Source organism: Delphinus delphis, chromosome 2 (genome assembly GCF_949987515.2).
Source record: "Delphinus delphis chromosome 2, mDelDel1.2, whole genome shotgun sequence".
Taxonomy (NCBI): Eukaryota; Metazoa; Chordata; class Mammalia; order Artiodactyla; family Delphinidae; genus Delphinus; species Delphinus delphis.
In genome coordinates this window covers 10900760-10928072 of record NC_082684.1, presented here as the reverse complement: position 1 = coordinate 10928072, position 27313 = coordinate 10900760, and the positions used below count along the sequence as shown (strand labels likewise).

The following is a 27313-nucleotide window of genomic DNA, read 5'->3' as shown; positions in this document are numbered from 1 at the left end:
AGGTTGGAATCCTGGCTCTAATGTTTAGTAGTTGGAATACTTTTGGGAAGCCACATTTTTTTTTCTGGGACTCAGTTTCCTCAACTCTAAATTAAGGATATGAGTATACTGCATATGTATTGTCAACATTAACATGATAATGTATGTAAAGCATCTTGTGTGGCAATAGACCCTTAAATGTTGGGGTTTTTTGTTTTTTTTTGGAAAATGATTTTTTATTAGATAATTTATTTTTTTATTTTTCTGAATTTTATTTATTTATTTATTTATACAGCAGGTTCTTATTAGTTATCTGTTTTGTACATATTAGTGTATATATGTCAATCCCAATTTCCCAGTTCATCCCACCCTGCCCCCCACCCGCTTTCCCCCACTTGGTGTCCATACGTTTGTTCTCTACATCTGTGTCTGTTTCTGCCTTGCAAACTGGTTTATCTGTACCATTTTTCTAGATTCCACATATATGCGTTAATATACGGTATTTGTTTTTCTCTTTCTGACTTACTTCATTCTGTGTGACAGTCTAGGTCCATCCACGTCTCTACAAAGGACCCAATTTCATTCCTTCTTATGGCTGAGTAATATTCCATTGTATATATATGTACCACATCTTCTTTATCCATTTGTCTGTTGATGGGCATTTAGGTTGCTTCCAAGACCTGGCTCTTGTAAATAGTGCTGCAGTGAACACTGGAGTGCATGGTCTTTTTGAATTGTGGTTTTCTCTGGGTGTATGCCTGGTAGTGGGATTGCAGGGTCTTATGGTAATTCTATTTTTAGTTTTTTAAGGAACCTTCATACTGTTCTCCATAGCGGCTGTATCAATTTACATTCCCACCAGTGGTGCAAGAGGGTTCCCTTTTCTCCACACCCTCTCCAGTATTTGTTGTTTGTAGATTTTCTGATGATGCCTATTTCTAACCAGTGTGAGGTGATACCTCATTGTAGTTTTGATTTGCATTTCTCTAATAGTTAGTGATGTTGAGCAGCTTTTCATGTGCTTCTTGGCCATCTGTATGTCTTCTTTGGAGAAATGTCTATTTAGGTCTTCTACCCAATTTTGGATTGGGTTGCTTGTTTTTTTTAATATTCAGCTACATGAGCTGTTTATATATTTTGAAGATTAATCCTTTGTCCATTGATTCGTTTGCAAATGTTTTCTCCAATTCTGAGGTTGTCTTTTCGTCTCGTTTATAGTTTCCTTTGCTGTGCAAAAGCTTTTAAGTTTCATTAGGTCCAATTTGTTTATTTTTGTTTTTATTTCCATTATTCTAGGAGGTGGATCAAAAAAGATCTTGCTGTGATTTATGTCAAAGAGTGTTCTTCCTATGTTTTCCTCTAAGAGTTCTATAGTGTTTGGTCTTACATTTAGGTCTTTAATCCATTTTGAGTTTATTTTTGTGTATGGTGTTAGGGAGTGTTCTAATTTCATTCTTTTACATGTAGCTGTCCAGTTTTTCCAGCACCACTTACTGAAGGGACTGTCTTTTCTCCATTGTATATCCTTGCCTCCTTTGTTATAGATTAGTTGACCATAGTTGCATGGGTTTATCTTTGGGCTTTCTATCCCGTTCCATTGATCTATATTTCTGGTTTTGTGCTAGTACCATATTGTCTTGATTACTTTAGCTTTGTAGTATAGTCTGAAGTCAGGGAGTCTGATTCCTCCAGCTCCATTTTTTCCCTTCAAGGCTGCTTTGGCTGTTCGGGGTCTTTTGTGTTTCCATACAAATTGTAAAATTTTTTGTTTTAGTTCTGTAAAAAATGCCATTGGTAATTTGATAAGGATTACATTGAATCTGTAAGATTGCTTTGGGTAGTATAGTCATTTTCACAATATTTCTTCCGATCCAAGAACGTGGTATATCTCTCCATCTGTGTGTGTCCTCTTTGATTTCTCTCATCAGTGTCTTAGAGTTTTCTGAGTACAGGTCTTTTGTCTCCCTAGGTAGGTTTATTCCTAGGTATTTTATTCTTTTTGTTGCAATGGTGAATGGGATTATTTCCTTAATTTCTCTTTCTAATCTTGCGTTGTTAGTGTAGGAATGCAAGAGATTTCTGTGCGCTAATTTTGTATCCTGCAACTTTACCAAATTCATTGATTAGCTCTAGTAGTTTTCTGGTGGCATATTTAGAATTCTCTATGTAGAGTATCATGTCATCTGCAAACAGTAACAGTTTTACTTCTTTTCCAATTTGGATTCCTTTTATTTCTTTTTCTTCTCTGATTGCCGTGACTAGGACTTCCAAAACTGTGTTGAATAATAGTGGCGAAAGTGGACATCCTTGTCTTGTTCCTGATCCTAGAGGAAATGCTTTCAGTTTTTCACCATTGAGAATGATGTTTGCTGTGGGTTTGTCGTATATGGCCTTTATTATGTTGAGGTAGGTTCCCTCTATGCCCACTTTATGGAGAGTTTTTATCATAAATGGGTGTTGAATTTTGTCAAAAGCTTTTTCTGCATCTATTGAGATGACATATGGTTTTTCTTTTTCAGTTTGTTAATATAGTATATCATATTGATTGATTTGCATATATTGAAGAATCCTTGCATTCCTGAGATAAATCCCACTTGATCATGGTGTATGATCCTTTTAATTTGTTGCTGGATTCTGTTTGCTAGTATTTTGTTGAGGATTTTTGCATCTATATTCTTCAGTGACATTGGTCTGTAATTTTCTTTTTTAGTAGTATCTTTGCCTGGTTTTGGTATCAGGGTGATGGTGACCTCGTTGAATGAGTTTGGGAGTGTTCCTTCCTTTGCAGTATTTTGGAAGAGTTTTAAGGATGGGTGTTAGCTCTTCATTAAATGTTTGATAGAATTCCCCTGTGAAGCCATCTGGTCCTGACTTATGTTTGTTGGAAGAATAATCACAGTTTCAGTTTCATTACTTGTGATTGGTCTGTTCATATTTTCTATTTCTTCCTGGTTCAGTCTTGGAAGCTTATACCTTTCTAAGAATTTGTCCATTTCTTCCAGGTTGTCCATTTTATTGGCATAGAGTTGCTTGTAGTAGTCTCTTAGCATGCTTTGTATTTCTGTGGTGTCCGTTGTAACTTTTCCTTTTTCATTTCTAGTCTTATTGATTTGAGTCTTCTCCCTCTTTTTCTTGATGAGTGTGGCTAAAGGCTTATCAATTTTGTTTATCTTCTCAAAGAACCAGCTTTTAGTTTTATTGATCTTTGCTATTGTTTTCTTTGTTTCTATTTCATTTAATTCTGTTCTGATATTTATGATTTCTTTCCTTCTAGTAACTTTGGGTTTTGTTTGGTCTTCTTTCTCTAGTTCATTAGGGTGTAAGGTTAGATTGTTTATTTGAGATGTTTGTTGTTTCTTGAGGTAGGCTTGTATTGCTATAAACTTCCCTCTTAGAACTGCTTTTGCTGCATCCCATTAGTTTTGGATTGTCGTGTTTTCGTTGTAATTTGTCTCTAGGTATTTTTTGATTTCCTCTTTGATTTCTTCAGTGATCTCTTGGTTATTTAGTTGCATATTGTTTAGCCTCCATGTGTTTGTGTTTTTTACATTTATTTTCCCTGTAATTGATTTCTAATCTCATAGCCTTGTGGTCACAAAAGATGCTTGATATGATTTCAATTTTCTTGAATTTACTGAGGCTTGCTTTGTGACCAAGATGGGTTCTATCCTGGAGAATGTTCCATGTGCACTTGAGAAGAAAGTGTAATCTGCTGTTTTTGGATGGAATGTCCTATAAATATCAATTAAATCTATCTGGTCTATTGTGTCATTTAAAGCTTGTGTTTCCCTATTAATTTTCTGTCTGGATGATCTGTCCATTGGTGTAAGTGAGGTGTTAAAGTCCCGCACTATTACTGTGTTACTGTCGATTTCCTCTTTTATAGCTGTTAGCATTTGCCTTATGTACTGAGGTGCTCCTGTGTTGGGTGCATATATATTTATAATTGTTATATCTTCTTCTTGGATTGATCCCTTGATAATTATGTAGTATGCTTCGTTGTCTCTTTGAACATTCTTTATTTTAAAGTCTATTTTATCCTTGTCTCTTATAACATTCTTTATTTTAAAGTCTATTTTATCTATATGAGTGTTGCTACTCCAGCTGTCTTGTGATTTCCATTTGCATGGAATATCTTTTTCCATCCCCTCACTTTCAGTGTGTATGTGTCCCTGGGTCTGAAGTGGGTCTGTTGTAGACAGCATATATTTGGGTCTTGTTTTTGTATCCATTCAGCGAGCCTGTGTCTTTTGGTTGGAATGTTTAATCCATTTACATTTAAGGTAATTATCGACATGTATGTTCCTACTACCGTTTTCTTAATTGTTTTGTGTTTGTTTTTGTGGGTCCTTTTCTTCTGTTGTGTTTCCCACTTGGAAAAGTTCCTTCAGCATTTGTTGTATAGCTGGTTTGGTAGTGCTGAATTCTTTTGCTTTTGCTTGCCTGTAAAGCTTTTGATTTCTCTGTTGAATCTGAATGTGATCCTTGCCGAGGAGAGTAATCTTGGTTGTAGTTTCTTCCCTTTCATCACATTAAATATATCATGCCACTCCCTTCTGGCTTGTAGAGTTTCTGCTTAGAAATCATCTATTAACCTTATGGGAGTTCCCTGGTATGTTATTTGTCATTTTTCCCTTGTTGCTTTTAATAATTTTTCTTTGTCTTTAGTTTTTGTTAATTTGATTACTATGTGTCTTGGCGTATTTCTACTTGGGTTTATCCTGCCTGGGGCTCTCTGCGCTTCCTGGACTTGGGTGGCTGTTTCCTTTTCCATGTTTGGGAAGTTTTCTATTATAGTCTCTTCAAATATCTTCTCGGTTCCTTTCTGTCTCTCTTCTCCTTCTAGGACCCCTATTATGAGAATGTTGGTGTGTTTAATGTTGTCCCAGAGGTTTCTTAGGCTGTCTTCATTTCTTTTCATTCTTTTTTCTTTTTTCTGTTCCACGGCAATGAATTCCATCATTCTGTCTTCCAGGTCACTTATCCGTTCTTCTACCTTAGTTATTCTGCTATTGATTCCCTTCTAGTGTATTTTTATTCAGTTATTGTATTGTTCATCTCTGTTTGTTTGTTCTTCAGTTCTTTGAGGTGTTTGTTCTTTAATTCTTCTAGGTCTTTGTTAAACATTTCTCACATCTCTCGATCTTTGCCTCCATTTTTTTCCCAAGGTCCTGGATCATCTTCACTATCCTTATTCTGAATTCTTTTTCTGGAAGGTTGCCTATCTCCACTCCATTTAGTTGTTTTTCTGGGCTTTTGTCTTGTTCCTTCATCTGGTACATAGTCCTGTGCCTTTTCATTTTGTCTATCTTTCTGTGATGTGGTTTTCGTTCCACAGGCTGCAGGACTGTAGTTCTTCTTGCTTCTGCTGTCTGCCCTCTGGTGGATGAGGCTATGTAAGAGGCTTGTGCAGGCTTCCTGATGGGAGGGACTGGTGGTGGGTAGAGCTGGGTTTTGCTCTGGTGGGCAGAGCTCAGTAAAATTTTAATCTGCTTGTCTGCTGATGGGTGGGGCTTGGTTCCCTCCCTGTTGGTTGTTTGGCCTGAAGGGACCCAGCACTGGAGCATACCCGGCTCTTTGGTGGGGCTAATGGTGGACTCTGGGAGGGTTCACACCAAGGAGTACTTCTCAGAACTTCTGCTGCCAGTGTCCTTGTCCCTTGGTGAGCCAAAGCCACCCCCTGCCTCTGCAGGAGACCCTCCAACACCAGCAGGCAGGGCTGGTTCATTCTCCTATGGGGTCACTGCTCCTTTTCCCGGTGTCCCGATGTGCACACTACCCCGTGTGTGCCATTCAAGAATGGACACAAGGGCACTTCTGTTTCCCCAAGTCCTGTAGAAGTCCTGCAATCAAATTCCACTAGCCTTCAAAGTCTGATTGTTGGGGAATTCCTCCTTCTGTTACTGGATCCCCAGGTTGGGAAGCCTGACGTTGGGCTCAGAACCTTCACTCCAGTGGGTGGACCTCTGTGGTGTAATTGTTCTCCAGTGTGTGAGTCACCCCCCCACCCCCCGCCCGGTAGTTAACGGGATTTGATTTTATTGTGTTTGCGCCCCTCCTACCATGTCATTGCGGCTTCTCCCTTGTCTTTGGAAGTGGGGTCTCTTTTTTGGTGATCTCCAGTGTCTTCCCGTCGATGATTGTTCAGCAGTTAGTTGTGATTCCAGGGCTCTCGCAAGAGGGAGTGAGCGCATGTCCTTCTACTCCGCCGTCTTGAGCCAGTCTCCAGATCTGAGTTTTATGGAGATTCTTGGAGAAGTCAGCGTGAGTCTAAATGTTTGTTTTCTTTACCTTCCTTCGGTGCTATTAAAAATATAATTTGTTTCTCTATGATTCTAAGCATGATGACTGTAAGTAGAGTTGAATGGGTCTCTAACTACGTAAACTTTTTAAGGTGACGTTTTGAAGATTTAACATTATTAAGGACTCAGTTTTATAGTAGTAACGTGAAAATACACCACATTTGAAAAATTCTTGATGTTATGGATTGGTATTTGGTATCTTCTGCTTTAAATTCTTGAGTCATCTTTGTCTTAAAAGGAGGTTTTGTCTTTCTTGGAAGTTTAATTCTCTAGGCTAATCATTTAATTAATTTTCTTCTATTTATTAAAACAAACTGTTTAATTTATTTTGAGTAAAGAAATAATTAAATATCAACTATGTAAAGTTTAGTTTTCATTGGGAACTCAAAGCAAGGCCTGTGTGACATCTGCTTCATTGTTACAAATTCAAACATTGTATCAGCAGTTTGTGTTGTATTTTGGAATTTGAAATGAGAGCCGCTAGGATTAGGATCACAGGCTCTGTGTATACAGATCATTTAGGAGCCCACACATAGTTGAACAGTTAGCAGAGCTAGAGTTCTCCAGTTAATTTCTCCTGTGGTGACTGTGTGACGTTGTCACCTTTGGGTAGCATCTGCTCCTTCCCCTCTTCCTTTTCTAATTGGTTTAGGATTCAGTAAACCGTGAGGGTGGTCTAGCTGTGAAAAGAGGATAGGACTCTTTGCTCTACAGTTAGAATTTTTAGCATGTGAATCTGTCTTGCTCTTTAGATTTTGACCTCAGAAGGTGGAAACAAGGTATAAGAATAGAGAAAGACAGTATTGTCAGTATCTAGGTCTGTTGTAACATGCAGCTTATTCTTTGTGGGCGAGGGCATGGGTTTCATAAACTAGCACAGATAGCCTCATTTTTAGAGACCCAAGATAATGCTTCTGAAAGTGCTTTAAGCAAATATAATATACTAAGAATTTTTACTCCTTTTCTTGATCTCCCACAAATTAGTTATCATTTTGTTTGCCTCCAGTATCATTGAGGACAGGCTTTTTTGTTTTTTGAAATTGTATGTTTTTAAAAGCAGCATTATTATGCAGTTCTCTCCAGTAGTGCTGCATGGCTTGGGAGCAGGAGTGGGATGGAAAAGCAGATGGATGAGTTTGGTATTAGCTGGGTGAACAGGTTGGAAGAGTGGTGGTATATGTAATGGTCAGTGCATGGGTTTTGGAGTTGTCCAGGCTGGGTAATGTTGGGCAAGTACCTTCAACTTTCTAAGCCCTAATTTCCTCATCTATAAAATGGAGCTAGTAATAGTATCTAATACTACAAGGAAGGTGTTTATTAGCATAAGGCCTAGCATATAGTATATTAGATACTAGTTTTATTGTTGTAATTAGGAGGAGGAGAACTGAAGAAGTTTATTGGTGAGAGTGTAATTGAAGTAATAGGGAGGTTCAGACTGCCAAGGAAGAAAGTGAAACTAGGATGAATATTAGAAACTGGAGAATAAGAAGGAATTGAAGGGGTTAGAAATGTGATGAGGGTAAAAATGGGTTTAGCAACAGAAAAATAGTTAAGAGTTTATGAGCAGCAAAGGAGATCACAGAGTTTGAGATTATACAGGTGGAGCATTTCTAGATAATGATATGATCCAGCCTTTGACAATGGTTGCTGATGTGGAGACAGACTCAATTTAAATCAACAGGTATTTATGGAGCCCTTACTGTGTGCTAGATACCATGCTAAGCATCGCAGAATGTAAACTTTGGGCCAGACATCCTTGAATTAGAGGGGGCCAAAAACTAGCTGTTCCTCATTCAGCCGAATGAAGTTGCCCATGACAGTGGCAGGCCTGGGATGACAACGAAGACTGTGAAACCTTTTATTTTAGCAAAAAATGCTTGAGTGGATTGACTTGTTTTTCATTGGTTTAAGATATTACTATAAATGGCTCTTTAAAATAGGTGCATCCCCCAGTGGGAATAAAATAATTAGTAACATTAATTTAAGAGATAGCTGTCCTAAATTCATTTATTTCAGTAGTCTTTTTTTTCCCCTGTCTTTCCCTTTTAGCCACTAGTGTACAGATTAGATGATTAACCCAGTTCTTTTTAGTTTTAGAGGAATGGTTTGCTGAGTGGGCTTGTGTCCTTTTTGTTTCTGAGTATCCTAGAAAAGGAACATGCCCCGAAGAATAGCAGAGTTGGGGCAAAAAGGAGCAGCTCATATTGTAGCCAGGAGGATTGTTCCTTGTGCCTTTCAGTTGAAAGTTGTAGGCTTTGAAGTGTAGGAAGCTTATTTTGTTTAAAAAAAAAAAAAAAAAGAAAGAAAGTTTAACATTGATCAAACATTTATTTAAAAATTACATACACCATATCACGTAGCAATAAACTTAATTTTATATTGTTGACTTAAACTTATGCTAATTATTTCTGGGTCCCTTCCATTCGGTGATGGTAGCATAGATCCACACATATTTGGCTTATTTATACTACCTTTGACCAAAGTCAGCAGGAGGTAACAGCAGGTCCACAGCACCTGAGAAATTCCCGGGCATGGGGGGCTCAGTACCCCACTTTCATGTTCACCCAAGTTTACTCTTCTCCAAGTCTGTTAGCCTTTCCCAACTCCTCAAACTTTCTTCTAATGTGCATTTAAGTAGACTACCTGTTATTCCATCTCTGCTACCTGTTCTTTGCCACATCACTTTTAACATTGTTTCTGTGAACTGTAGACAGAAGTAGTGCATACATGCACTCAGGTCACATGGACTTTGTGCTTCATTTGGGCAAACTGCTTCTGTGCGCTTGGCTGATTTCCCACGTGTAGTCTAAAAAAGGAGAATATGACGTTTCCTCTTTCTTTCATTTGACCCCTCTTCTTGTCATGGCAGCTCTCAGAGTATTATCTCCGTCAGCATCAGCATTACCTGCGAACATGTTAGAAATCAAGTTCTCAGGCCTCACCAAGACCTACTGTCCCAGAATCTCTGGGGGTGAGACCCAGTTTTTTTGTTTGTTTGTTTTTTTGTTTTTGCGGTACGCGGGCCTCTCACTGTTGTGGCCTCTCCCGTTGTGGAGCACAGGCTCCGGACGCGCAGGCTCAGCGGCCATGGCTCACGGGCCCAGCCGCACCGCGGCATGTGGGATCTTCCCGGACTGGGGCACGAACCCGTGTCGCCTGCATTGGCAGGCGGACCCTCAACTACTGCGCCACCAGGGGAGCCCCGAGACCCAGTTTTAACAAGTGCTGCAGGGTGATTCTGATACATGCTGAAGTTTGGAAACCACTGCTCTAGCATATTGTGGTTACCAACCTGTATACATTTCCTTGAAGGCCCTGACAGTATATTTCTGCTAAGCTTAATGCATAGATTGAAAATATGAAATTACTGTTGTTGTAGGTCAATAATTATCTAATGTTGGCAATTTCATAGGGTTCAACTAATTGTTACTTTGTGTAAACTAGGGTTTCTTAGACACTTTTTGTGGTTGAGACATTGGCATTCTTTGATGTGGGTAGCTGTTCTGTGTGTTGTGGAATGTTTTAGCAGCATCCCTTGATCCTACCTACTGGATTATAGTAGCATCTCCCAAGTTGTGATGATCAAAAATGTCTCCAGACATTGTCATATGTGCCCTCGGGGAAGGAGGGGCTCACTCTCGGCCGAGGACCACTAGCTAACTCAGTTGCTTTCCCTTCTAAGCAGTGATACTTAACAGAATACCCAAATGTATGTATTTTTCTCCCTTGGTGGGAAAAGGGCCAGACATATATTGATTATAGAAATTAAGTTTAGATTTTATGTTTGATAGAGATTATGGTGATTACAATTTAGCTGTACTTTCTTTTTATATTTTTTCATGTCCTTTTTATAGTAAGCAGTGCCACCAATAGACTATTATTTGCTTTTCTAACATCTTATAGCTGTCAAAGTCTAATGACAGTCCATGTATTTTTTTCTATTACTAAGTAACTTGCTCATTTTCTTGGATGCCCGAAGGATTTTTTTAAAAGCCCTTTAATATATTTCAGTGTTAGTTATGCTGGATCGATTTTCTCAGGTACGCAGTGTGCCCTTTTGAATCTTTTTTCATTTCAAGTAATTTTTTTGGATGGTTCCCTTGCTTTGGTTGCTTCTTTAGGGACTCCTGTTAAAAGTATGTTGGACTTTCTTTGCCTGTCTTATATATCACTTTCTCTCAAATCTTTTTATTCTTGTTTAATTTACAATTTTTATTCTCTTCACCTTTTATTTTTCTTAAGGCATTATCTATTTTATTTATTCACCCTTGTGTTCTCTATAGTTTAATCTTTTCAAGATATTTTCTTTCAATTCTTGAGTTTTATCACCTTATTTCTGAGCTTTCATAATTATGATTCATGTGGTTTTTTCCTATGTCTTATACATTTTCTTTTCTTTCTTTTTTTTTTTTTTTTGCGGTATGTGAGAGGCCACTGTTGTGGCCTCTCCCGTTGCGGAGCACAGGCTCCGGACGTGCGCAGGCTCAGTGACCGTGGCTCACAGGCCCAGCCGCTCCACGGCATGTGGGATCTTCCCGGACTGGGGCACAAACCCGTGTCCCCTGCATCGGCAGGCGGACTCCCAACCACTGCGCCACCAGGGAAGCCCAATCTTATACATTTTCTTAATTTTTTTTCCTTTGCTTGTGGAAAAATAGTGTGTTATAATTAGCTATTTTGTGGGCTTGTCTGTCTTTCATTATCTTTAAGAATATTAGTTCAGTCCTTAGTCTCTTTTTTTAAAAAAATAACTATATGGAATTTGATCATGGACCTTGTATATGTCTCATATTTATGTGAAATTCGTTTCATAACCCTTATAAGGAGGTGTGGTTCAGGATACCTTTTCTAATTCCAATAGAGTCCCCCCCCCTTTTCTTTTGTACTGTTCAAAATAGGATGCCTAACCCGTGTCCTCTGCATTGGCAGGCGGACTCCCAACCACCGCACCACCAGGGAAGCCCTAGTATGGCTTCTTTTATTAGCATAATTATTTTGAAATTCACCCATGTTGTCATGCATATCAGTAGTTCATTCCTTTTTACTGCTAGTAATATTCCACTGTATACTACTAGCACTATATTGCACTGTATACTATATCACAGTTTGGTTATCTGTCCACCTGTTAGTGAACATTTGGGACATTTCCAATTTTTGTCTATTACAAGCAAAACTATGATGAATATCGTGTTGAGGTGTTTCTGTGTACATATTCTTTCATTTCTCTTGGGTAAATATCTGTGAGTGGAATGTCCGGGTTGTTTGGTAGGTGTATGTGTACCTTTTAAGAAATTGTCAAACCTTCCCAAAGTGGTTGTACCATTTTACATTTCCACCAGTGGTGTGTGAGAGTGCCTCATCCTTGCCTACATTTGGTGTGTTCAATCTTTATAAATTTTAGTCATTCTAGTGGATGTGTAGTGGTATCTTATTGTCATTAAAATTTGAATTTACCTAATGATGAATTTTGTTGAGCATCTTTTTCATATGTTTATTTGCCATTTGTCTATTTTTCTTTGATGAAGTTTTGAAATCTTTTGTCCATTTTATATTGGATGTTATTATTATTTAATTTGAGTTCTTTATGTATTCTAGATGCAAATTGTTTGTTGGATATATGTCTTGGGTATGGCTTGCCTTTTTGTTTCTGTAACAGTGCCTTTGAAAAACAAATGTTTTTAATTTTGATTAAATTCATTTTTTTTTTTTTTTTTTTTTTTTTTTGATTAAATTCATTTTTGACTTTTTTTGGTTAGAATTTATATCTTTTTTGTCCTATTTAAGAAATATTTGTCAAACCCAAGGCCACTAAGAATTTCTGCTAAGTTTTCCTCTAGAAGTTTTATAGTGTTGGCTCTTACATTCAGGCCCGTGATTCATTTTGAGTTAATTTTTGTCTGTTGGTTCAGGTTGGGGAAAGATTCATTGTGTTTTGCATATGGCTTTCCATTTGTTCCAGTACCATTTGTTGAAAAGATGATCATTTCTTCATTGAATTGTCTTGTCACCTTTGTCAAAAATCAATTGCCCATTTATGTTTGGGTCTGTTTCTGCACCCTCTACTCTCTCCGTCCTTTTCCATTGATCTATACGTCTGTCTTGTGCCACTGCCACACTATCTTGTTTATTGTAACTCTATAATAAGTCTCGAAATCAGGTTGTATTAGCCCTGCAACTTCATCGTTTTTCAAATTTGTTTCCGCTTTTCTAGTTCCTTTGCATTTCCATACAAATTTTAGAGTAAACTCATTCATTTCTACAAAAAGCCTATTGGGATTTAAATTGGGATCATGTTGAGTCTGTACTTCAGTTTGGGAGTACAGTATTCTTTACAGTGTTGAGTCTTTCATCCTCGAGTGCTAAATCTCTCTCCATATATTTAGGTCTTTTTTATTTTTCTCAACACGTTTTGTAGTTTTTGGTCTACAGATCTTGCACATCTTTTACCAAATTTTCCAAACGTATTTCATAATCTTATGTTAATCTAAACTAGATTGCTTTTTAAATCACTATTTATGATTTTTTTCTAGTATATAGAAATACAATTGACTTATATATTGTCCTTGTATCCTGCCACACTGACTTATCAGTTCTACTAGCTATTTTGTACATTACAGTTTAACCTATTCCTTTCCAATCTGTAAGTCTTTTGTTTCTTTTTATTGCCTATTACACTGGCTCAAACCTTTAACACAATGTTGAGTAGAAGTAGTAATGGTGAACATTCTTGCCCTGTTCGTGATTAGGGAGAAAGCATTCACTCTTTCACGTTTAAGTATGATGTTAGCGGTAAGTTTTTCATAGATGCCCTTTATCTGGTTGAAGAAGTTCCCCTCTATTTCTAGTTTGTTCATAGTTTTAAATCATGAATGAATGTTGGATTTGTCAGATTTCTGCATCTATTGATATGTTCATATGTGTTTTAAAAAAATTTTGTCACATTGATCTTTAAAAAATAAACTTTTTATTTGGAGATAATTATAGATTCATAGACAGTTGTAAGAAATAATACAGAGATAGCCATGTACCCTTTATCCAGTTTCCCCCTTGTATGGTCAGGCCAGGCCACATGGCTGTTCTCTTGCTCTTTGTACATCCCCCGCCCAACCAGTCCCTGCTTCACCTATACCCTACTCACATGACCCTGCTTCCCCCTGCCCCAGCTGTGATTGTTCTAATCCTTAAGCCAGAATGGCTCCACCCCCTAGTTTTAATAAAGGGAAACATCTGTCCTTGTGATGGTAGTTAACCTGAGGGGCTGTGAGGGACTTGCCCCAGCTTCTGGTTTCCTTGGTAACTGATGAGCCAACCTGACATCAATTTCCCCTATAACTGGTACCCTCCTTCTCCCTGGAGTAGCGAAGATTGCTGCCATGCCCTGCCTGCCATCTGCTGTATGTGGTGGGGTGTTGCTCAATGACTGTTTGTTTCGGATGAGTAAGATCCCTTATCCAGTAAATCATTGATGTCTCTGTCGCTGTCTCTGGGCTTTTCTTCCGTCTTGAGGCTGGGCAACTACAAGGCTTTTGGGCCTGTGGGGTGCAGCCCAACACCCCTATAATAACATTTAAAAAACTATAGTATGATACACAGCCAGAATATGGACATTGATACAATCAAGATAGGTAGGCTTTCCATCACCCCAGGATCCCTCATGTTAAACTTAAGTAGTCATGTCTTTTTCCCTCCTGCCCCACACCCATCCTCTGGAAATCACTTAATCTGTTTTCCATTTGTATAATTTTGTCATTTCAAGAATGTTATATAAATGGAATCATACAGTATGTAACCTTTTGGGGTTGGCTAATGTTTCACTCAGCATAATTCTCTAGAGATTCATCAGGTTGTTGCATGTGTCAATATTTTGTTCCTTTTCACTGCTGGGTAGCATTCTGTGGTATGTATGGACTACAGTTTGTTTAACCATTCACCCATTTAAGGACTTATAGGTTGTTTACAGTTTTTGGTTCAAATAAAGCTGCTCTAAACATTCATCCACAGGTTTTTGTGTGAACGTAAGTTTTCATTTCTTTGGGATAAATGCCCAAGAGTACAATTGCTGGTTGCATGTTTAGTTTTCTAAGAAATTGCCAACATTTTTCTAGAGTGGCTGTACCAGTTTGCATTTGCACCATCGATGAATGAGTGATTTAGTTTCTTTGCATTTGGTGGTGGAATTATTTTTTGTTTCATTTTTTATCCTGGTAAGTATATAGTGATATTTCACTGTGGTTTGACTTTACATTTACCTTATAGTTAACAATGTTAAACATCTTTTTCGTGTGCTTATTTACAGTCAATAAAGAGTCTCTTCATTCCTTTTGCCCAGTTTCTAATTGGATTGTGTGCTTTTTTACTGCTGAGTTTGAAGGTTTTTTTTATATTCTAGATACTGCACCTTTGTTAGACACGTAGTTTGCAAATATTTCTCCTCCTCTATGGCTTGCTTGTCGTTTCATCCTCTTAACAAAGTCTTTCACAGTACAAAAGTTTTTAATTTTGATGAAGTCCAATTTATCAGTTTTTCCTTTTATTGATCCTGCTTTTGGTGTCAAGTTTAAGAACTCTTTGCCTAACCCTAGATTTAGATTTTCTCCTATGTTTTTAAAAAATTATATAGTTTTACATTTTATAGAATCATTTTGAGTTAACGTGAGAATTAGGTCAAGGGTTTTTTTGGTTTTGGTTTTTTTTTTTTGGAGGTTTTTTTTGCCTATGGGTGTCCTGTTGCTCTAGCACCACTTGCTGAAAAGGCTGTCTTTGCTCCACTGAATTGCTTTTGAACCTCTGTCAAAAATCAGCCGTGCATGCTTGTGGAGTATACATATTTGTGGAGGTCTATTTCTGGGTTCTCTCTTCTGTGGCATAGATTTATGTGTCTATCTCTCTGCCGGTACCATGCAGTCTTGGTTAATGTAGCTATATAATAAGTCTTAAAATTGAGTAGATAAATTCTTCCCACTTTATTCTTCTTTTTAAAAATTGTTTCACCTATTCTAGTTTTGTTGCTTTTCCATATAAATTTTAGAAAAATATTGTCTACCTCCCAAAAATCTTGTTGGGATTTTGACAGGAATTGTGTTAAACCTGTACACCAATTTGGGAGAATTGACATCTTTATTATGCTGAATTTCCCAATCTATGAGCGTAGTAGGTTTTTCTAATTAATTATGTCTCCTTTGACTTCTTTCATTAACATTGTGTTTTCAGCATGTGAGTCCTGTAATTTTATTAGTATTTCATTTTTTGAGTGATTGTAAATGATATTGTATTTGTAATTTCAGTGTTCATGTGTTGAATTTTGTCAAATGTTTTTCTGCATTGATATGATCATGTGATATTTTTCTTCTTTAACCTGGTAATATGATGGATTACACTGATTTTGAGTATTGAACTAGCCTTGCATCCCTGGAGTAAATCTTATTTGGTCATGGTGTATAATTCTTCCTTTAACATATTACTATATTTTATTTGCTAATATTCTGTTAAGGATTTTTTTTTTTTGAAGCCTCCCAGGGCCGCTCCTTGCCGCACACAGCCGGGCTTCCATCCTCCATACATGCAGAGACTGGGAAAAGAGTTCTTTTTTTAAAAATTAATTAATTTTTTATTGGGGTATAGTTGTTTTACAATATTGTGTTTCTACTCTACAGTGAAGTGGAGTTCCCTGTGCTATATGGCAGGTTCTCATTAGTTATTTATTTTATACATATTAGTGTATACATGTCAGTCCCAACTCCCAATTCATCCCACCCCCCGCTTCTGCCCTTGGTGTCCATAGGTTTGTTCTCTACATCTGTGTCTGTTTCTGCCTTGCAAACCGATTCATCTGCACCATTTTTCTAGAGTCCACATATATGCGTTAACATACGATATTTGTTTTTCTCTTTCTGACTCACTTCACTCTGTGTGACAGAGTAGGTCCATCCAAGTCTCTACAAAGGACCAAATTTCATTCTTTCTTATGGCTGAGTAATATTCCATTGTATATATGTACCATATCTTCTTTATCCATTTGTCTGTTGATGGACATTTAGGTTGCTTCCATGACCTGGCTATTATAAATAGTGCTGCAGTGAACATTGGAGCGCATGTGTCTTTTTGAATTATGGTTTTCTCTGGGTATATGCCCAGTAGTGGGATTGCTGGGTCATATGGTAATTCGATTTTTAGTTTTTTGAGGAACCTCCATACTGTTCTCCATAGTGGCTGTATCAATTTACATTTCCACCAACAGTGCAAAAGGGTTCCCTTTTCTCCACACCCTCTCCAACGTTTGTCGTTTGTAGATTTTCTGATGATGCCCCTTCTAACTGGTGTGAGGTGATACCTCATTGTAGTTTTGATTTGCATTTTTCTAATAATTAGTGATGTTGAGCATCTTTTCATGTGCCTCTTGGCCATCTGTATGTCTTCTTTAGAGAAATGTCTATTTAGGTCTTCTGCCCATTTTTTTTTTTTTAACATCTTTATTGGAGTATAATTGCTTTACAATGGTGTGTTAGTTTCTGCTGTATAACAAAGTGAATCAGCTATACATATACATATATACCCATACTCCTCCCTCTTGCATCTCCCTCCCACCCTCCCTATCCCACCCCTCTAGGTGGTCACAAAGCACCGAGCTGATCTCCCTGTGCTATGCGGCTGCTTCCCACTAGCTATCTGTTTTACATTTGGTAGTATATATAAGTCCATGCCACTCTCTCACTTTGTCTCAGCTTACCCTTCCCCCTCCCCGTGTCCTCAAGTCCATTCTCTACATCTGCATTTTTATTCCTGTCCTACCCCTAGGTTCTTCATAACCATTTTTTTCTTTAGATTCCATATATATGTGTTAGCATATGGTATTTGTCTATCTCTTTCTGACTTACTTCACTCTATATGACAGACTCTAGGTCCATCCACCTCACTACAAACAACTCAATTTCATTTCTTTTTATGGCTGAGTAATATTCCATTGTATATATGTTCCACATCTTCTTTATCCATTCATCCGATGATGGACACTTAGGTTGCTTCCATGTCCTGGCTATTGTAAATAGAGCTGCAGTGAACGTTGTGGTACATGACTCTTTTTGAATTATGGTTTTCTCAGGGTATATGCCCAGTAGTGGAATTGCTGGGTTGTATGGTAGTTCTTTTTTAGTTTTTTAAGGAACCTCCATACTGTTCTCCATAGTGGCTGTATCAATTTACATTCCCACTAACAGTGCAAGAGGGTTCCCTTTTCTCCACACCCTCTCCAGCATTTATTGTTTCTAGATTTTTTGATGATGGCCATTCTGACCAGTGTGAGATGATATCTCATTGTAGTTTTGATTTGCATTTCTCTAACGATTACAGATGTTGAGCATCCTTTCATGTGTTTGTTGGCAATCTGTATATCTTCTTTGGAGAAATGTCTATTTAGGTCTTCTGCCCATTTTTTGATTGTGTTTGTTTTTTCCTTGATATTGAACATTTATTTGTTTATTTTTGGCCACGTGGCTTGTGGGATCTTAGTTCCCTGACCGTGAATTGAACCTGTGCCCCCTGCAGTGGAAGCGTGAAGTTCTAACCACTGGACTGCCAGGGGAGTCCCTGTTAAGAATTTTTGCATATATATTCATGAGGGATATTGTTGTGTGTGTGTGTGTGTGTTGTTTGTGTATATACACACATATACACATGTATATGTGCATGTATATATGTGTATATATATATATATTTTTTTTACTATGTACATATGTATGTATATTTTACAGTCTTTCCAGGTTTTGTTATCAGTGTAATAATAGCTTCATAAATGATTTAGGAAGTGTTCTCTTCTGTTTTCTGGAAGAGATTGTGTAGCATGGTGTTAACTCTTTGTTACATGTTTGGTAGAATTCTTCAGTGAAACTATCTGGACCTTGAGATTTTTTTCAGGAGTTTTAAAATATGAATTCAGTTTCCTTAATAATTGTAGGATTTTTCAAATGATGTATTTCGTAGAGGGTGAGTTGTGGCAGTTTGTGTTTTTTGAGGAATTGGTCCATTTTGTCTATGTTTTCAATTTTATGTGTGTAGAATTATTCACAGCATTCTCTTATTATCCTTTCGATGTCTGCAGGGGCTATAGTGATATCTCCTGTTTCAATCCTGATATTGGTAATTTGTGTCTTCTCTCATTTTTACTCTGTCAGTCTTGCTAAAAGTTAGTCAATTTTATTGATCCTTTAAAAGAACCGGGTGTTTGTTTCATTTATTTTTTTCTATTGTTTTCTGTTTTTATTTCATTAATTTCTGCTCTTTATTATCTCCTTCCTCTGCTTGCATTGTGACTAATTTGTTCTTCTAGCTCTTAAGGTGGAAAGTTAAATTAATGATTTGAGATTTTTTCCTCTTCCCTTTCATAAATGTATGCATTTATTGTTATAAATTTCTCTCTCTGAAATGCTTCAGCTGTGTTCCAGAAAGTTTTATAATTTTGTGCTTCATTTTCACTCAATTCAATGTATTTTAAAAAATGTTCCTCTTTGACCCATTTATTATGTAGAAGTATGTTATTTCATTTCCAAGAATTTAGAGAGCTTTCTGTTATCTTTTTATTATTGATTGCTAGTTTGATTCCACTGTGGTCAGAGAAAACTCTTTGTATGATTTGTTGAGGACTTTTTTATGGCCCAGGATGTGGTTTTTCACGGTATATATTCTTTGGGAACTTGAGAAGAATGTGTATTCTACTGTTGTTGGATGGAGTATTCTATAAATGTTAATTAGATATTATTGGTTGATGGTGTTGTTGAGTTCTCTATCCTTGATTTTCTGTCTACTTCCATCCGTTGTTGAGAGAGGGGTGTGGAAGTCTCCACCTACCTGTGTATTTGTCTAGACAACTTCTCCTTTTAGGACTGTCAGGTTTTTTTTGTTTTTGTTTTTTGCAGTTGTATTTGGTGTATACACATTCAGAATTGCTATGTCTTCTCGGTGGACTTCCTCTTTTATCATTATATAATGTCCTTGTCTGTCTCTGGTGATTTTCTTTACAATGAGGTCCACTTTATCTGACATTAATATGGTCACAGCTGCTTTCTTTTGATTTGTATTTCTGTGATATATCATTTTCTGTCCTTTACTTTCAACCTGCTGATACTGTTGTATTTGAAATTAGTTTCTTATGGCTGCATTCAGTTGAGTAATATTCTTTAATCCACTCTGCCAGTCCCTGTCTTTTAATTGATGTAGTTAGATTTTTAACTTTAATGTAACTGTTGATATTTAGGGTCTTAAATCTGCCATTTAATTTTTTGTTTTCTGCTTTTTTTCCCATGAAATATTTTGTCTTCACATCTATGAGGTATTAGTGATCATATTTTTTAACTAATTGCGAAGTTAGTGAATAAAAAATTCGGTGAATGAAATTCACTGAATTCATATTAAATATTCCTGACATCAGTTCATGCAGTGAGCTATCCATTCATCCATCCTTTTAAGAGACATTTACTAAACCTCTACTTTGGGCCAGTCATTGTCATATGAAACATTACTTTTTCAGATATTTCTCTTCTCTTTTAGTTCTTTAGTAGTGTATTTGTTTCCTGTGCTACTGCAGTAAATTACCACAAACTGGATGGCTTAAAACAACAGAAATGTATTCTGTCACAGTTCTGGAAGTCAAAAGTCTGAAATCAGTATCCACTGAGTCGAAATCAAGGCATCAGCAGGGCTCTAGGGGAGAATCTGTTTGTCTCTTTCAGCTTCTGGTGGTTGTCAGCATTCTCTGGCTGTGGCAGCATCACTCCAGTCTCTGCTTTGTGGTCAAATTGCCTCCTGTTCTGTCTTTTCCCCCGAATGTCTCTTTTAAGGGCACTTGTTATTGGGTTTATAGCCTACTGGGATAATCCATGATGATCTCTTTATCTCAAGATCCTTTTTTAAAAAAATTTTATTATTTTTTTATACAGCATGTTCTTATTAGTCATCCATTTTATACATATTAGCGTACACATGTCAATCCCAATCTCCCAATTCATCACACCACCACCCCACCCCCCTGCCGCTTTCCCCCGTTGGTGTCCATACATTTGTTCTCTACATCTGTGTCTCTATTTCTGCCTTGCAAACTGGTTCATCTGTACCATTTTTCTAGGTTCCACATATATGCGTTAATATACGATATTTGTTTTTCTCTTTCTGACTTCCTTCACTCTGTATGACAGTCTCTAGGTCCATCTACACCTCTACAAATGACCCAATTTTGTTACTTTTTATGGCTGAGTAATATTCCATTGTATATATGTGCCACATCTTCTTTATCCATTCATCTGTCGATGGGCATTTTAGGTTGCTTCCATGTCCTGGCTATTGTAAATAGTGCTGCAGCGAACATTGGGGTGCATGTGTCTTTTTGAATTGTGGTTTTCTCTGGGTATGTGCCCAGTATCAATTTACATTCCCACTAACAGTGCAAGAGGGTTCCCTTTTCTCCACACCCTCTCCAGCATTTACTGTTTGTAGATTTTCTGATGATGTCCGTTCTAACAGTGTGAGGTGATACCTCATTCTAGTTTTGATTTACATTTCTCTTTAAGATCCTTTTTCAAATTAAGATAACATTCACAATTTCCAGGATTAGGGTGTAGCCATTTTTTTGGGGGGGGGGCACCATTCAATCCACTACAAGTAGTACCTTATATGCAGTTTTAATTTCCCTCTTTTGATCTTCTCCTCACCTTGGCATGGGTCTCCTGTTTCCCTCCCTTCTCTTTTCCTTCTTGATTTTGTCTTTTAAAGTATTCACTTAGAGAGCGATGAGAATAGTGGAATGATTGTGCTGACCTGTATTTCACAGCCTACCATACTGCAGCAGGGAAAAAGCCTTTTTTCACAGCAGGGCAGCTTCATTTAATCAGAACATGCTGCTTATTAACAGAACTTATAAAACTCTGAAGCAGGTAAATATAATACTTTAAGAATTCTTTAAAAAACCATGTTAAGGTCTTATATACCTATAATAAATAATTCCATTTGAAGAGTTAAGTAAAAATAATTTTAGTTAAGGTAAATAAATATTACGGCATCAGTAATTAACATTTAAATTGGTATCAGTTAAGGGTAGGTGGAATTCCCCTCTGAGGCGGTGCCACATTTACTAGCATCTTTTATATATATTTCAAGTACTTGCACCACTTACGTTGGTTAGCTTATGTTTTAAAAACAAATAATTTGTTTGCATGGAAGTGGTTTTTTGGAAGAATCAGAACACTTTTTCTGAGGTATTTAGGCCACTAGAGTATCACAGATTATTTTGGTAAAACCTAGTGACCTAATGAATATTCTGTCAAAAAGGTACCATATAAATATACCCTACTGACTTTTAAGAATATAGACTATATCATTAAGTTTCTGGCGACTCAATCTAGTGCAATAGGTAGTTTCATTGTCCTAGAAGAAAGTTGTGTGATTCTGCTGTAGTTGATTTTGTTGCTGTCCCTGCTGTTGTTATGATTATTAATATTTTACCATAATGAAACTTATCATTTATATTTTTATAAAGTATAGCAAACTGGCAGGTCACAGGAAAAAATAAGGTAGAATTTTAAAGTAACTAATAATGGTCTCAAAATTTTTAGACTTCGGCAAGATGTGTGTGTAGATAGAGAATCTTGTTTTAGCATAAGCATAATTAATATCTTCATGCCTTTGTTATAAGATTGACTTAAAAAGCCAGAAATTTCAGTTCTGGCTTTATTTGTATATCTAGGTGATGTGTTTAAAGTTTAAAACTGTCAGAAGTCTGAGTGTTCGTTATTAAAAAGCAGTTGTTTTGAAGTTAATCCCTGCTTTTTGTAATGTAAATTATAATTACAAATTTATAGTTACAAATTTTAAATTTGTGTTTTCTTTGTAAGTGCTGGTCAAGATATCCAGGGAACAAGCGTGATTGCAAATCTTCCATGTCTGATGCGACAGAACCCTGCTGAGACACTTCGGAGAATCTTGCCAAAAGTCAGAGTAAGTTGCTGTGAAATAAGATTTGAATTCACCGTTTTTTCCCCAGTAGTACGTTGTCATTGTCAGGAGAAATTTTCAGAGCTTTTGATGGCTGATCTTTTGTACCTAATCCTTGAGTGGAGGAAGTATTATGATAAACATTTTGAATTATGTTGAAAATATTTAAGGAAATTAGCTGATGGAAATGGAGAAATCTAGATCTTAAACTGTAAAGATTTCGTTAATCATTTTCTCAGTAGAGACATTATAATGTTTTCAGTAGCTCAAAAAAAATCTTAGTCTTATAAAATCATAGCTATCTTATTTGGTATTCTGTTGACTTAAATACATATTAATAGTATTTCTAGAACATTTATAATATAGTTTAACTGATAGTCCTAATAATCACCGTGGTGCCTGCTAGAGATTGAATTGTGGCCATTGCAGTTTTAGTTTTATATTTAATTGCTTCCTAAATTCCTTCAGAATTAGTTTTCCTGCCATAAACAAAATATTTGATCTACTAGAACTTTCTTTTCTCTGACTAGTTAATATTTACTCATTATTAATATATAATATTAAATACATGCTATTCATTATTTATTTGTACCATATGCAAAGTGCTGTTCTTTATTAGAACTTGAATGAACAGAACAGATGATGTCTTTGTGTCTTCAGGGAGCTTACAATACTAATGGGGTCAGGGAGGTTACCTACTAACGGGGATTCTGTTTGCTAATAGTGAGTTTTGTAGACTTTGCTTTGGCTTTCTGTTTGTTTTAACTTTTTTATAATTTTTAAATTAATTTATATGTGTTTAAAATACTGTAATTATTAGTGTGTCCTTGGGTTTTATTTTTAGGCATATATGGCATGTTTCCAGTGACGTAGATCAGGGATATACCACGTTATTTTTATAAGATGTCCACATTTCTATGCAGGCGATATGGATTTTTTTTTTTTTTTTTTTTTTTTTTACTGATTACAGTGGTGAATTGAGAAGATGTTTATTTTAGTATCACGTGTGATTCAAAAGTGAATGAAGCGTTTTCATTTCTGTTTTTCCCAAATCATTCCATAATTTCAATGGAATTAAGTCTACACAGTCTAGGTTTAATTTCACATTCAACTGAAGCGATATTAACTGACCTAAGCTTGTTAGCATGTCACCTGGGAGTACCAGTTAAACAGTAGTAGAAGGGAACAGGTGGTTAGGTCGTCTTAACTAAGGAGTTATTGTACATAAGCAAATGAAATTTAAAGCTAAAAATATTGAGCACGGTGTACACTCTGTGTTGAGCAGGCTAAATCCAGACCCCAGGCCGCGTACTGCAAGTTAAAAGTTTCATAAAGCAAGAGTAAAAGATGAAGGGTAGACAGTAGTGAGCTTTAGGTGGTCTCTAACTTATTTTGAAAAAAATCCTTTGCTAATGAGTTCACAGTAAAGTTAACTAAATAATAACTCCTGAGAAATCTTGATCTCATGGGAATGTATAAAGGATATTATATACTCACATATAGAGCATATTTATACAAAGAACCAAATGTCTCTGCAGAAACTGTATAACTGAGTTAGAGAGGGCAAGATTTTATTAAGCTTTTAAAGTTATTAAGTTTAATTCATAATGCAGAAGATTAACTGAAGAAAGGGATGTAAAGAAAATGTATACTAATGAATACATACTAAGAAAATCTTAGTAGCAGCTATTTATGTAGGTTTCTCATTTATTTTGCCCTGTACTAAAAAAGGTAGAAAACAGCCCCAGATTAGATTCTATGTCAGGAAGACATAAAGACTATGGAAAACAATTAAAGAACAAGCATAGGAGAGTATTTAATTGTGTGATTCTGATTTATGTAAAAATGCTGAAGAATTAAGCAAATGGGAAACACTTCTTTATGGGGGCAATAATAATGACTTTTATAGAGGGTTTAATACAAAATGTAGGCAGCTAAACATTTAAGCAATCCCACATCAAATTCTAAAACCTATGAGCAAATCATTTAAAATCATAGTATTCAGATACTATTAAGACTTGTTGGTACTCACAGAACCTTCTTTTATTCTGCCTTGCTTCTGTGAGTGGTTACTTCCAACTGATAAAGGTATGACAAAAATTGCACATAGCCACTTTATTCACTCTTGCCATGGCCATAATTTCTTAGCTAATTTTATAAAAAAAGCAATCTTGTGTCTCAAAATGAGCATTTAGTGATAACGGCCTTCTCATTCATTCATTCATAAAAATTTACTGAGTACCTCCCGTGTGCCAGGTTCTAAGCACTGAGAAAACAGAGGTGAACAAAACAGAGAACTCACCCCCAAGGACGTTTCCAGAGGGGGAAACAGACATTAAACAAGTGAGTGAGTGTAAAGAACAGGATCAAGTAAGGGGGCCATTGGGGGAGTTGGGAAAGTGGGAGGACACTGACTATGCTTTGGGAGGTTAAGGACAAGGACACATCTTTGAGGAACTGAAAACTGAAGGGATAGGAGGAAACAGCCATTTGAGTAGTCAGGAATGAGTGGTCCAGGCAGAGAGAGCAGGAAGAGTTTGGTGGAACTGCGAGAGGTAAGCGTGGTTGGAGTCCAGTGGGTGGGGGTGGGTTGTGAATCGAAGAGAGGACAGTGACGGAGCATATGCAAGTGTTGCTCTTTCCTAGGACAGTGGAGAGCCACTGAAGACTTTAAGCAGGGCGGTGACTTATCTCACGGACATGCTACAATGATCATTTGCTAATTGTGTGGAGGGTGGATTGGAGCAGGAGTTGGGAAGCTGCAGCATGAGGGCGGCTAATGAGGACAATAGAGTGGTGGATACATCCAAGATGCATTTATTGGGAGAGAATGGACTACATAATGGATCAGATGTGGAAAGCGAGGGATGACTTCCAGATTATTTCTGGCTTGAGCTTCCGTATGGTTCTGCTGGTTTTGAGTGTCTTGGTTGATAATTTATTAAATCGATGGGGAAAAATAGTTTGAATACGCTCCAGTGCTAACCTTCAGTGAATGGTTTATTTTTAGAGACTTTAAAGACATGAATAATAATTATTTTATGTAAGAAGTTAATCATTGCCCAGATTCTTTCCATATTTATAACAGTAGTATAAGCCGCTTTTAGAACTCCTGCTGTACCTTCTCTTTACCTTAAAGAACATCAGATAAAGTGATGGAGATATTTCTGGGCTTATGTATTATAAAAATTCACCAAACAAGATGTTTTTGATCCTGTTTTTGTGGGGTTTTTTTATTTGTATTTTATATTTACAATAATGAATTGACTGAAAAATGGTTTAAAAAATAGGTTGCTATTTTCACTGTTTTAGAGATGAAGGAATTTAAGGTTAAAAATAAAGTGGCAGAAAGAGAGGCAGGATTAGAACTGAGCTAACCCACAGTATTTCTTCAGTTTACTTTCTAAGTTATATCTAAGTGGATGACAAAGGATAGTGCAGTTAGATCACTCATCTCAAGGTTAATTTAAATAAGAGTCCAGAAAGGAAATATTTTGACCTCCAATTTAAATTCTCTATCTAATTCTAGATATGAGACACTTCTGAATATACAGTTGACTCTTGAACAGCACAGGTTTGAACTGGTTGGGCCCATCTGTGCTTGGACTTTTTCAATACACATGTACCATTGTACTACACGATCAGAAGTTGGTTAAATCTGTGGTTACGGAACCTGGGATATGGAGGGAGGGCCGACTGTAAAGTTATATGTGGATTTCCCACTGCGTGGTGGGTTGACTCCCCTAAACTGCATTGTTCAAGGAACAACTGTAGTAGTTATATCTATTTTATATGATTTAATCCTAGGGTATCTTTTGAAAAAGAAAACAGGTTTTTTCTGTGGTCTTTATTGATTAAGTTTGAATTCTTTCCACAGTATATTAAGTTGAATTAATATTGGATGTTAGATTTGACTTGAACTTCTGGTTGTCTAGAAATGAAAGAATTTGTTTTGTCAGGATAAATTTCTAAAATACTGTCGTCCTTTATAAAATGTGAAATAGTAATGATATAATTAACCATGTAATATCAGTGACTCCTTTATAAATGAAGTGCAAAAAAAAAGTCTCTACCTGTTGAGTTATTGAATGCTGTTATTGTTTTTTCACTTATTTTGGGAACCAAAATAAGGCGTAAAATTGTCTATTAAAAAATGTGCAACGTCAGGAAGAGATAAAAATAACTGCAGGTCATTTACTGAGGTCTTACAATGTGTCAGGCACTGTACTCTGTCAAACATTTTACACATTTTTATCTCTCTGAATGCTCATGGCAGTTCTGTAAGGGTCACTTGATTGAGGAAGAAGCAGCTTAGGTGAGTAACTTGCCCAAAGTCACAGTGCTAGCAAGTGGTATAATTAGGTTTGAATAGGGAGTCTGACTCCTGGGTCCTCTCTCTTAACTGCTATACAACCTCTTCATTAGCTCATCGTGACTGCAACAAATATGTAATATATAATTTTAGTTCCTCAGCCTGAGTCATCTCTCTTGTGGTTATTGCAAGAGGCCTCCTTACTGGACCTGTTGCTTCCCCTTTGCTCCCTGGAGCCCATTCAGCCAGAGAGATCGTTCATTTATTTATTTATTTAGCATCAATTTACGCATTACTGAGATGAATAAAATTGTATATATTTAAAGCGTACAGTGTGATGATTTAATATATGTATACATCGTGAAATGCTTACCCCAATCAAATTAATTAATACCTCCATCATCTCACATAGTTAATTTTTTTCTTCAGTGAGATCTCTTAAAGATCTTTCAGAGAGATCAGTCATATCTTTTCTTCTTGAATGAAAACTACTAAAGTGGTGTGGTAGGCAGAACAGTGGCCTCCCAAAGATACCAGGTCCTAATCCCTGGAACCTGTAAATGTTACCTTATTTAGAAAAAGAGGTTTTGTAGATGTGGTTAAGGATCTTGAGACAGGGAGATTATCCTGGATTATCTGGGTGGGCCCTAAATGCCATCAGATGTATCCCTATAAGAGGAAAGCTGAGGGAGATTTGACCCAGACATGGAGGAGAAGGCAGTGTGAAGGCAGAGGCAGAGATTGC

The 27313-nt window shown here is 36.8% G+C and overlaps 1 protein-coding gene across 1 annotated transcript in view; it reads left to right on the top strand.

Moving 5' to 3' along the window:
• Nucleotides 1-27313, top strand: part of PPP4R4 (protein phosphatase 4 regulatory subunit 4) — a 120116-nt gene that overhangs the window by 18166 nt on the left and 74637 nt on the right. The window contains exon 3 of the mRNA XM_060003329.1: nucleotides 22157-22259. Coding sequence (XP_059859312.1) covers nucleotides 22157-22259 — 103 coding nt within the window. The remainder of the gene's footprint in view (nucleotides 1-22156; nucleotides 22260-27313) is intronic.